The sequence below is a fragment of the Mercurialis annua genome, linkage group LG5 (genome assembly GCF_937616625.2).
Source record: "Mercurialis annua linkage group LG5, ddMerAnnu1.2, whole genome shotgun sequence".
NCBI classification, from domain to species: Eukaryota; Viridiplantae; Streptophyta; class Magnoliopsida; order Malpighiales; family Euphorbiaceae; genus Mercurialis; species Mercurialis annua.
The window spans coordinates 11,093,573-11,106,510 of record NC_065574.1 but is presented as its reverse complement, the minus strand read 5'-3'; the positions used below and the strand labels follow the sequence as shown (position 1 = coordinate 11,106,510).

Here is a 12,938-nt window from a genome sequence, read left to right as displayed (position 1 = left end):
TTATTCTCACACTTGTTTCCAACTGAGCTTTATAACTTTTATTAGCTGTGTTGAATATTAAGTGTGAGAAAATCACATATTAAAAGATATGAATAAAATATGAAATATATAAGTGATATGGACTACCTAACCCATTATCTTAGAGTTTTGGGTTTGATGTGATATCCGATCTACAGTCTTTTTTTTTTGATAATTGGGAGAGGGGGGAGCGCTTGTATGAGGAATTGATCACGACCTTGACAATTTGCTGTCCAGCGTTTACAGTTATATGGTTCACATTTTAAGTCTCATGAATATATTCTCTCATATATTGCGCTCTTTCTGGTCCAACAAGATGTTGCTCTTACTATCCTATTTATGTCTCTTATGATCACCCATATGTTGAAAGTTTTACTACTCTCATCAAAGCATACATCAACATTGATTGAGAAAGTGCCAACACTAGGAGAAATTCCGGTTTTTGATATTTGAGGCACCCAAATTTCCAAACTAGTGCCTCTTTCGGAATTAATTCCGAAAAAGTGAATGGTCCCACCTATTCCGCATTCTAGGAATGCGGAACAGATGGGGTTCCGCATTCCTAGAATGCGGAACGGTTAAGCAGTTGATTAACATTTGTTAATCAGCTGCTTAAGCACGTTCCGCATTCTAGGAATGCGGAACGTGCTTCCCCAATGATTGGGGAGACAGTTTTGTCTCCCCAATCACTGGGGCTGTAATGATTGGGCATTTAGTGCCCAATCATCGCAGAATTTTAATTTAAAAAAAAATATGTTAATTTTTTTAATATACACTATAAACTAAAAACAATTTAAAATAATAACAATATATTAAGAATCGATTTAAATGCTTGTTTGATTTAACTACTGATTTTAACAAACGCTTATAAAAAAATTAAAAAATTAACAGACGATTTAAATATTTGTTTTATTTAACTAATGATTTTAACAGACGCTTATAAAAAAATAACAATTTTAACAAACGATTATAATATACAAAATATAGTAAACATACAACATATACTAAAATACAAAAATCAATATGAACAAAAATATGAAATCTAATCCTCATATCTACGAGTCCTCGGTCTCCGTATCCTCAAACCGTGAGTCTCCCGTCGATGCCGCGAGCTGTCTGTAATCGAGTGAAACTGTCTGAGTACTGGAGGGCTCTTGCTGTCGTCGTGGGCGTCCTCGTCTTGAGCTAAAAGCTCAACGTCTGCTGCTGGTGGTGCAGTACCGGTCTCCTCCTGTGTGGGCGGTAGGAGTCTAAAAGATGGAGGTGTGAGATCCGGTCGTGATAAAAGCTCCTCGTATGCCTCTGAACCGATCTCCGGACCGAATAACCATGACTCTGACAGTGTAAAATGTAGCTGTGATGGATCCTGAGCCTGGTGAGAAGAAGATGGTCGCGAATGTGACGTCGACGGCTGATCATCCGGAGGCAGCGTGGGACGGTAACACTGATCGAAAGAAGTGAACTGCTGATCATCCGTATATGGCGCTGGACGGTAATACTGATATGATGTAGCAAACGGCGGTGGTGTGGCCTGCCGAAACTGAGACGGCGGTGGTGTGGCCTGCCGAAACTGAGACGCCGGTGGTGTGGCCTGCTGAAACTGAGACGGCGGCGTGCCTAGAGGAGTCGTATATGCTGTCTGTCCGTACGACGGCTCAAAAAACGGCATCGACGAAGGCGGGACCTGATACGATGATACCTGAGGTCCCTGAAACACAAAGTTAAAAACGCAACATTTAGATTATATATTTAACTACGAGTTAAAAAAGCAAAAAAATAATTAATAAATGACATGAACCTGTGGGAAAGAGGTCTGAGGCCACGGAGGCTGTGATGCTGAGGTGGAACCGTAGTACTGAGTCGGCCCATAGTACTCCCCCTGTCTGTCTGAAGTGGCTGTAGGATCGAAGTGGTAGTAGACCGGTGGGGGGATAGGGTCTGCCGGGCGCTCGCGAGGCTGGGCGGCTCTAGGCTGCCGTCTACGCGCTCCCCTGATGTGAGCCAGATCGATGGTCAGGGGAGGAAGAGGAGGTAGTACGTAAGCCGGAACTGCTGGCTCTTGTACTCCCTTCCTACCCCGACCGAATAAGTAGTCGCACAAGCTCGGACGGCATCGCGATTTGGGAAGACCATCCCTACTCGGAATTCCATCCCAGGATCCCACATAATCTTTTCATCAGCCTCCGGGGCGACGTCAAAGTCGCAAAGATCCGCCGTTCTTACATGCTTAGGAAGTTGCGACTGATATTGTGAATCTGCTTCTAAATCTTCCTCGACATCCTCTTCGTTGCTGTCATAGAAATCCTCTTCTTCCTCTTCTTCCTCTTCACCACTACCCCTCTCAGACCCGCCGGAATCACCTAAAACCAACTGGTCCAGTAAAGTCTTGTTGCGAACCACAGCCTCGTATTCCACGTACAATTCCAGAATCTCCAGCTGCGGATACCGCACGACCTCGTTCAAAATTCCAAACACATGCTCGTTATTCTCCACAGAAAACAACGAGTACGAGCGTATCGCACCCTCAACTATTCTTGGAAGCCGGAAGTAGATTTTTGAAATTTCTACTTCCCCGTCGGTAGAAACTGCTCTTCTACAAATATTTTGTAATTCTCCAAACTCATTCTCTCGCTAAGCGTCATATTAACCGGACGACCCCCATGGTATTCTATTCCACACGGAGAACTCACAATACGGCCATCACAACATATCAACAAAGATATATTTGGACTCGTCATTTCTAATTAATAAACAGCAAATATATCACCGTTATATTTAAAATGCGAATCTTAAATTTATAGCGTTAACATATCAATCGTAATTACTGTTACTTTATTTTTAATATTTTTTTTAAATAAAAATAAATTAAACATATCCTAATATAATTGTATGAAATTTCTAATTATACATTTCCTTATTACATGAAATTTCTAATTATATACGTTCTAATTATATCCTAATATAATTATATTAAACATATCCTAATTTTTTTTATATTATACATGCATTTCTAAATTACAATTAAAGTCTAATATTTTGCTATATTAAGATTAATTTTATAACAATTTTATATATTATTAAATTTCTAACATTTATTAACACTAAAATTATTTAAAACAATAATTAAAAAAATTACACGTACTAATCTCTTGTAGTCCTTTAAAATAATTAGTATCGAATAAAAAATATAACACTTCACGAAGAGATCCGTTTAGCTCCGAAATATAACTTCTTCCAACTTTTTTCCGTTCAACTTCAAAATATAACGCCTCGAAACTAATTTTTTTTTGCCTATACAATAGTTTTTAAATGCTTTGTTTTTTTAGTAAGTAAAAATGGGTTGAAAACAACCCATTTTATAGGCAACGTTGGGAGACCAGCTCCCAACGGCATCTTAAATGCGTTCCGCATTTGAGAAATGCGGAACACATTTAATTTACCATTGGGAGCTGGTCTCCCAACGGTAATGTGCAGTGTTCCGCATTCTAGGAATGTGGAACACTGCTAATCAGATTAAATAATCTGATTAGCGTGTTCCGCATTCCTAGAATGCGGAACCCTACTTGTTCCGCATTCCTAGAATGCGGAACATGTGGGTCCTGACACTCTTTTGGAATTAATTCCAAAAAAGGCACAGAACTGGATTTTTGGGTGCCTATGAGGCACCCAAATATCAAAAACCCGAGAAATTCATTGACTATCGGTAATCTGATTTTGATTGATATGGTTTCTACAGTAAGCCATTTTCTGAAATTTATAATAATCTTCATGATAACAAACGGCCCAATCCAGAAGCTGGCTCTCAGCAGGTTTAGTTGCTTTATCAAAAACAATCTCATTCATGCTATTCAAAATCCGATATATTTTTACTGACTCGATTATCAGGATTGACAAGATTAGAGGAAGATTAAGGTGGTTTTTTTTTAATTAGAGCATTGGTCAGATTAGAACATTGGTTTTGGATGAGGAACACACTAGATTTTCACATCGGTGATAGATTGGAAAAAAAATGAAAGGTTGTGAATTTGTATGACAACTTTTAAAGAGCATGATTAAAATAAAAAAATGTGTAAAAGTGGTGATTTTTTTATAAAATTAACCCTTATTATTTCTATTTAAAAATTGATATTTTATTTAATTATTAATTAACTAAATAACACAATTTAATTATGCAAAAAATATGAGAAGATATTATGATGAGTTGGTCGGTAAAAATGATGTCATGATGAGGTGGTAGGTAAAAATAGTATAATGATGAGTTTTGTATATAAAATAGTATAGTAATGAATCTATAATTGTATTTGAAATGTTTTATAGAAATAATTTTTTTAAAGAGAACTTTGTAGAATAAGTTTTAGCTAAGAATATAATGTGATCTCCCACAAGCGCTCTCCCCTCCCAATTATCAAAAAAAAAAAAGAATATAATGTGATATTGAGGGAAATTAATTTATTAAATGACAGAATGGATGTATATGGTTATTTGACATTGAAATAATGCAAAAATTAGATGACAATTTTTGTCACTAGTATATGAGAGTAGCAATTTACAATCCCTCCTTAACTGTCTAAAATAAAAAAAACTGTAAATTAAGACATAATAAAAAAAATGGAGACGCCGGGGATGAATTGAGAGAATTTCTTGGTGAAAAAACCAGTACAATATAAGAAAGTGTACGATGCAAAAAGCAGCCAAAAAGATTCATAACGATACAAGTGCTAAAGAATTTGTTTATTAGAATTTTTACATTTTGAGTTATGAATTGCTGGATGAATATAGTTTAATCTTCATGTTATACTACAATAATGAATTAAAGATGTTAATACCGATTCCGAATGAAAAGTCAACAAGTTTAACTTTATGGATTATCTCACTATGTTTTTGAATTTGTTGCTTTCAAAGAATTTAAGGCTAACTCAATCAATAATGGCGTTAAAAAAAAGCATATTTATTAATAATAATTAATAATATTTTAATATATAGTATTAGGATTATAAAGAGAAAGTGTGTGTTCTAGTGTTTTTCTTTTGTTTTTAGTTTATTAATCATTTTAGTTCAGATGCTTTATATATTTTTACTACAAATAATTGATGTAACTAATTTTGGTTTTATTATTATAATAAACAATTAATATATAAATATTACACCCTCTGATTTATAACATATCTCGCTTTGATAAAATATTTTTGGTCCATAAAATTTATTATAATACAATATTAAGAGAATATTTATTATTATTTTTTCATATATACCCCTTATTAATTTATTGAAAGAGTATAGTAATACAAATAAAAAATTAATCGTAAATTTAATAATATACTCATAAAATTTAAAATATTAAATCATGTGTTAAAATGATGAGAAAAGGAAACGTTGTGGTCATATTTGCGTTTCGAAAAATATCAATAGTCAAACTTTTTCCCATTTTTTAAAGTCATATCACCATCTTATGGGTCTTTTTAATTACATGTCAACAAAATTAATAGGTGTTTAAACACCTGTTAAGTTAAGTATTAAAATTGTGAGAAACAAAAAAGGGGCCATATTTGTGATACAAAAAACATCAAGAGCCAAAATAGACTTATGACCATATATGCACCTTTTCTATAATGAAATGTACAGTATATAGCTAACTATATTATTTATAGGACAAAAAGAAACTATATAGATTATCATACCTTAAAAATATTATACATATTTTTTTCAGATTGTTGCAATTTTTTCTAAAACTTTTAATTTTTGAAACTAGAGCCTAATTTCGACATTTTATAGCAATTTGAGCCATTTTATTTCAATCAATATAATTATTCCAATTTTTTGTTGAATTTATAAATTAACTCCGTAATTAGTAAAATTCATTTTTCAGAATTTCAAAGTATTAAAAAAATGAAAAATAATACTAAAATCTAATATTATTTGGTTTGGTTCAGTTGAGTTAGTAGTTTGGAATGTTGTCATGTCAGCTAGTTTGCTGAATTGGAAGTGACATGGATGACATGTGAACAATAAATCCGGTTCAATTTAAAAATGGCTAAAAATAACAGAATATGGTAAAATTGGTTAGATCTGGTGATTTTGAAAGATTTGACTATAACTGACATAAGACGTAAAGGTTTGGCAATTTTTGATGATTAAGCCAAAAAAAATAAACAATTTATGGTATCATTTGTCTGTTTTATCATTTCAAATAAAAACTATCAAATAAATTATAATTAGGCTACTAATAAATCAACCTACAAAATCACCATCTTTAAATTTAACACCACCACCATCATCATGGTCGCTATTTTTATGATCTATTATATTGTTAGAAGAAGCAAGCATCAGCTATAGCTGTCTTATATTTGTTGTAATCTTTGGCCAAATAATATCCACAAAAAATAGGACATCCATCGATCACCTGCAAATGGCTATTATTATTCACGACTCAGAGAGTTGAATTAAACATTGATTTATTTACATTCTCATTCATTTGGATGAAGACTTCTTTTGGCTTCATCTTCTCAAATGCTACCATTGAAAAAAAAATGGAAATTCAGGGCATTAGCTAAAAAGAACTTAATTATCCGTTGATAATTAAAGGATCAAAGAAAAATGATTGACCAAAAATGCTTACAAACAGTAATTATATTAAATCTGGTGAGACAAATAATTAGGCATTTTTGTTATAAAAAGTTTGATTTAATTGTCTCAATAATTATAAGAATTAATTTGTATCAAGTACTAATAAAAGAGAAGGTTAATTTTATAGCTTAAATTATCAATTATTATAAACCTTAATGTAATGTGTTTTTTTTCGGGATAAATAACCTTAATGTGATGTTACCAAAAGTAAACAGTCATAAAGTCTTTTTTTATTGTTTTACCTATGAAAATTAAAAATAGTCAGCGGAGCTATGATTCATGATGAATACATGAAGCCAAACAAATAGAATGTGTCTAAAATAAAAACTAAAAATACAAATGCACCAAATTCACGAGTTGTGGCTTATAATAAAAATTCGTCGACTACCATTAACACGAAGTAACCATATTTCTGTTCAGCAAAAAATTGCAAACACAAACCAAAAGGTGGAAGAAAGGTGAATGCATCTGGCTACCAGCTTAATCGCCGTGGATGGTGTAACGCTCCCACTTCCTTGTCGGGTCATATATCTAACATACCGAAAAGAAAGATAGTTAAGAGGTCATATTGAAAAGTTACAGTATTAGTTTTGTTCGCTAAGAAGGTTATTTGCCCTTATCATGCTAGCCCACTGTACAGATATCATATTGGACCATTTGGTTAAGACATAGTGAAAGCTTCTTTTTATAAGAAATAAATATCAATGCATAAACCAGTCTGATAACGGTGGAATTTTTCCCGTCAGGACCTAACAGATAATCATTCCGTATCAGAAATAGAGAGAGAGTCAGTACGCACCTCCCATCTTGAAGCAGGGAAAATGTGTTTGTTCTTCTCATACCAATGCCTCTCAACAACTTTACCAGCATGAGACTGTTAATAGTTCAAATAGCCAACGTAAGCAACATATGTGCTTGAAAAATAGATATCATAGCTCAATACTGGATATAAAAATTAATTGATGTTAACATATTTGGTAATATAGTAACAAGTAAAAGCAATACCTCATCCTTTTCTATTGTAGCATCAGCAGTAGTCCGGACATCCTCGTGCACATCAAAGTGAAAAAGCTGATAGAGCGGATGAAGAAATATAAAGATCATTTAATTTTTCCAAAAAATCATAAAAAAGAGTTAATTAAATAACTTATCTAGAAACATAGTCAAGATTCAGAAAAACTAAAAAATATTCCCATCTTGAGGAAATATAAAATGCACGTAAGGCTACCCTCCAAAGGGGTGATGGGTCTCTGAATGAATTCCTATACAATCTACTAAAATAAGTTGACCTATTAGGAAAACAGCTGCACCGGTAATATTTTTTATTGCCTTCATTTTCTAATTTGTTCGATATGCACATTTTCTTTAGATATTGGTACTAATACAATTATAATGTATTAGATCTTTATAATTATCTAATCTAGTGAGCTATTATGAATTTTGGAAAATTAAAGGCAATCACCCAAGGAGGATTAAGACATCGCTTACCATTTAGGTAATCCAAAGCTTAGTGCCTTTTCTTTTCCTATTAGTTTATTATTATGATATGAAATGCATCATTATTCTCTCACCTTGGTTGATCGCATGACTGGTGCTAAAAAAAACCACCATGATAATAAAATGCACTATGCAAGAAAAAACGATATGAAAGCAAATGATAATTACCGGTCCACTTTTGCCCCTAGCCTTGTTAACAATAAGCTCATAAAAGCTGTGTTGCTGAAATTCAACAATCATAAAGAGCAAAAATGAAGTGGAAATCGTTAGAATGTGGCCAAGCGAGCTAGTATTCAACTTTTTTAAGAACTTGATTTAAAAATTATCTAGAAAAAAAATCATCTCACGTGAGGAATGATGAGATCTTCCTTTACATAAAGTAAATTCTCCACAGACGTGGTTCTAATTTCTCTAAACTCAGGAGCAAGTTGTTGCTGAACTGCACGAAGAAATTCTCCTATGGCATCACCTTTACGAACCTAAATTATGAACCAAACAACCCAGAAGATGGGGATAATACTGAATTAATTTGGAAGATAAAACTGAAAGCACGTCAGTAAGCACAAATCAGTTAATCTAACCAACCTGGAGCACTCTTCTATGGCCAGCTCCATCCCAGTAGCTGTAAGTAATTTGCAGGGGCTCATCTGATACATTAGAAGAAGAGATTGATTCAGTGCCAAATGTTTTCAATACAAGAAAAACAATGCTAAGCAAGGACTGCATTTACTTCGAATCTGCTCCTGTTCACGAAGCCACTGTTTACGCAACCTTTCACGCTCAGCTTCCTCCTCTGCTTCTCGCCCACTGAAACAGCATCCTCGCCACCCCTAAGCCCATCCGTTAGTTCCAAACTATATTTAAAAACCAGAGAGCAAAAACATGGAGAGACACACACACAGAGAAAGAGATCACACCTGTCCGGCAAAAAGCTTGTTTCTACTGTGGGATCTTTGCCAAATTTTCCGCGAATCTCTGTACTCCCTGCAGGAAGAGAGAATAATGAATTTCAATTCAACCTCTTACGATAGCAAAAACCTGGATTCAATCAAAGATCTAAGAATAACAGCTATATGGAATTTTAATGCGTGTTTTTTGCAAAAACGAGACAGACCAAAACTTCTACATAAAGAGAAGAATGATTATCATTCATTCTGCCGAATATCAAGCCATAAACAATATAAAAGTCTCCACGTAACGGGATAAGATTCTATAACACCCGGTTCTAGAAAATACCAAGGCTGATGTTAAACTGTATGGAAGGATGGTGTTCAACCAACGGTATAAATTGGACTTTGGACTTTCACAGAGTTCTGAGCAGACACACGTAAACATAAATCTCCTAAGTCTTCTCCCTAGATAAACCAAAAAATTACAACTGAACAAATCAAAAGCTGTTTAGAAACAATCATCTGTAGCCATACTAATTACCTTTGGCAGAATATTATGATCATTATAGTTCAATAATGCCTATTTAGAATTGAAATCAAGGTTGAAATTCACGTAATGTCTGTTTAGCTATGTTGGATTTTCAAACCAAACATGTCAAGTGACTCAATTCTACCTTAAACACAATGTTTACTTGCCCTTAACTCCTTAAACACTATACATAACGTGGTACTTTTCTCACTAGCATATGCAATAACAATTTTAAAGCAGCGGCATACAGAGTCCCCATAAATAAGAGTTCACAACATTTCACAAAGTGGTGCTAGATAATGCGTCTTACGATTTTCACCATCCTCTTCGTCACTTCCATCTTCAAAGTCCTCAGAAAAAGATAACCGAGAATTTCCCTTAATTTTCCTCTTTTTGCGCTTCGCTAACTGGAGTTCCTCCTCCCTGCAACATATCACACCACAATCAGTTCACGATATAAATTCCTCAAAACAAATTCAAGAGGCTCCCAACCAATAATGGTACGAAAATAAACTCACTCTTGCCGCAATTTTAAAAGCTTCTCCTTCTCTTCCTCTTCAAATTTAGTCTGAATATTAACTCTCTAACACATAAAAAAAATTCATTTAGCATATTATGCTTTCAAATATCAATGATAACAAAAATTTCGAATACAAGACAAACCCTAGTATTACCTTCTCAACATATTGTTCTCTTGTAACTAACCCTACGGTTTCCTTCTTAAAGGCAGTCTCGAGAATCTGTTAAACCATACCAACATTAGTATTGAATTAAATTCTTTGAACTGACAAAATAATCAGCAGCTTCAAACAATCCAAACCCTAACCTCGGAGGTACTTGACCCGAATTGGAGGAGACCGGGCTGGCCCTTATCGGAGGCAGACTTTGTTTTGAGCTCTTGGATTTTGCGACGCTCAGCTTCTCGTTGCTTCTCTAGCCGGCGGATTCTTACGGCGTCTTGGGCCGTGCCCACGTACCCGTCTCCCATACCCGACATCTTCTTTTAGGTTTTTGTTTACCCTAACCGACCGGTGATATGTTTCCTTTTTGAACTCTTGTTAATCTCTTTCTCTGCTTAGATTTCTTTTTGGGCAGAAATTTATTGAATACAGGTTAATGCGCCCCTCAACTTGTAATATGGGTCATCCAATTTAATTTATACTTTTTTAAACAACTAACCCTAAAATTTTTCATTTTTGGATCAAATAATCCTATAATTATATTTTTAAAACACATAAAATACTAATCGGAGGAGAGGGATGCTAAAATAATAAGTAGATATTTCCCTAATTATTGCAATATAATTATCCTAAATCTATTTTTTAAAATAAAAACATAAATTATGTGGTTATTTGACCCAAAAATAAAGAATTTTAAGGTTAGTTGCTCAAAAAAGTATAAAGTGGGTTAGATAACTTCATATCGTAAGTTCAGAAGGCGCGTTGACCCTTTATTCGAAATTTATCTGCTTTGTTTTAGGGAAATTCTATAATTTAGTATTTTTTATTAGTGTATTTTATAAATACTGGTACCGGTTTACGTGTTTCAAACTTTATTTGTAATATGACTCGTCGTATAATGATAATTCTATTTATCATAGATTAGAATAAATATATTTATATTTAATTATAAATTATTTTTATAATTAAAAATTATATTTAACTATCAAATATCTAATAATAATTAAAATAACAATTAATTAGGGATATTTTATTTTATATAAAAAATATAAATAAAAAATATTAAATAGTTTATTAGAACAGTTTATCGTATTTATAATTTTAAATGATTAAATGATAATTAAAATAATAATAATAATAAAATTTTTATTTTTTTGAAAACAAAATGATTTTATTAAATAAAGTTAAAAGCAATAACATTTGTGAGAAACTCATAAAAGCGACCAAACCATCCCTGATGACCTGAATTGAAACAAGCGTATTGCGCTAGAACATGCACCGCCTGATTCACAAATCGCCTTATAAAAATAAAATAAATATTATCTACCTGCTTTGCTAACTTCATGCGATCTTCAATATTCATCTCATATTCAACCAAACTCGGGTTCCGGATCTCCAAAACTACACCCATAGCATCCGACTCGGAAATGAGTTTGTCTTGCCCCTTAAGCCAACTTAGCGCTTCTCTTACACTACTAGAAAACAGGCAATTTGCGACGGACTTTTGCGACGGACTGAAAATCCGTCGCTAAAAGTGCAAAATTGCGACGGATTTAGCGACAGACAAATAATCCGTCGCTAAACCGCCAAATAACTTGGCGGGAGAGTCCCCGCCAACTTAGCGACGGAATATCCGTCACTAGCCCGTCGCTAATTTGGCGGGGTTTTGGAGGGAATTGTTACCGCCTAAGAACTTAGCGACGGATTAATAAATCCGTCGCCAAATGTTGTAATTACAAAACGCAGCGTTTAAAGCAGCAAATTTAGCGACAGATATGTAAAATCCGTCGCAAATATGCTGCTTTACACGCTGCGTTTCATTTAATTCGATGTTAGCGACGGAAGTTATAAATTCGTCGCTAAAATCGAATTAAATGAAACGCGCTAACCCTTCTTCTTCCTTTTTTTTCTGTTTCCGTCGTTTTTATTTTTTCTGTTTCCGGCGATTTCCCTTCTTCTCCGCAGCCCCTTCTTCTCCGATTTCCCTCCATTCTCCGCCGCCCTTTCCTTTTCTTCTTCGCTGCCGTCTGTTCTTCGTTGTCGTTCTGTTCTTCGCTGCCGTCTTCCGTTCTCTCCGCCGTTCGTTACTGCCGTCAACCGTTCTCTCTGTCATTCGCCGCCGTTCGTCCCCTTTTTCTTGCCGGCCACCACTCAGGTAAGGGTTTTATTTTTTTGTCATTCTTTTATTGTTTAACTATTTAATAAATATATATAATTCTTTTTTTAAAAACAGTCCCGCCCGCCGCCACTGCCTCCGATAAGCGTCCCGCTGTTGCCTCCGGTGAGACCCCCTGCTGGCTCCGGTCAGTCCCGCTGCTGCCTGAGGTAAGTTTTTTAATTTTTTTTATTATTAATTATTGTATTAATTAGAGATTAGGGTTAATTTAAATTAGGGTTAATTTAAATTAGGGTTAATTTTCTGTTTTTAAAAATATATGAAATTAGTTTAGATTTAGGTTAATCAAATTGTAATTGTATAATTAGTTTAATTAATTTAGCTTATGATTAATTTTTTTAGTTAATTAGGGTTATTTATCTATTTTTTTTAAATTATATAAATTTTTTTGGGTTAGGTTAATTAAATTATATTTGAATTAGTTTAATTTAATTGGTTTAGGGTTAGTTTTATTTATTAGGGTTAATTATCTATTTTTGTAGTAAAATATATTAAATTTTTTTAGGGTCTAGGTTAATTAGATT

General features: G+C 33.8%; 1 protein-coding gene across 2 annotated transcripts; it reads right to left on the bottom strand.

Annotated features, from left to right (window-relative positions):
* Positions 1-6,893: 6,893 nt before the first annotated feature.
* On the bottom strand, positions 6,894-10,668 carry LOC126683211 (protein XAP5 CIRCADIAN TIMEKEEPER). 2 transcript variants are annotated; one of them, XM_050379055.2, is made up of 12 exons: positions 10,385-10,668; positions 10,233-10,298; positions 10,077-10,141; positions 9,878-9,981; positions 9,057-9,123; positions 8,870-8,946; positions 8,725-8,786; positions 8,487-8,618; positions 8,308-8,361; positions 7,648-7,713; positions 7,442-7,516; positions 6,894-7,173 (listed from the first exon to the last, which is right to left on the bottom strand). In XM_050379055.2, exons 1-12 carry the CDS (start codon positions 10,553-10,555, stop codon positions 7,123-7,125), a joined length of 990 nt encoding a protein of 329 aa, XP_050235012.1. In that variant the 5' UTR covers positions 10,556-10,668; the 3' UTR covers positions 6,894-7,122. The 2 variants fall into 2 exon arrangements, with proteins under 2 accessions (XP_050235012.1, XP_050235011.1); XM_050379054.2 differs by having other exon boundaries at positions 9,869-9,981; positions 10,385-10,667.
* Positions 10,669-12,938: the final 2,270 nt, after the last annotated feature.

Excerpts from the sequence above, each read along its gene's own strand:
- LOC126683211 (XM_050379054.2), bottom strand. The coding sequence starts at position 10,555 with ATGTCGGGTATGGGAGACGGGTACGTGGGCACGGCCCAAGACGCCGTA. Across the intron at positions 9,982-10,076 it reads CTTTTAAAATTGCGGCAAGA|GGAGGAGGAACTCCAGTTAG; the intron begins GTGAGTTTATTT and ends GATATGTTGCAG. Across the intron at positions 7,174-7,441 it reads TCCCTGCTTCAAGATGGGAG|ATATATGACCCGACAAGGAA; the intron begins GTGCGTACTGAC and ends TCGGTATGTTAG.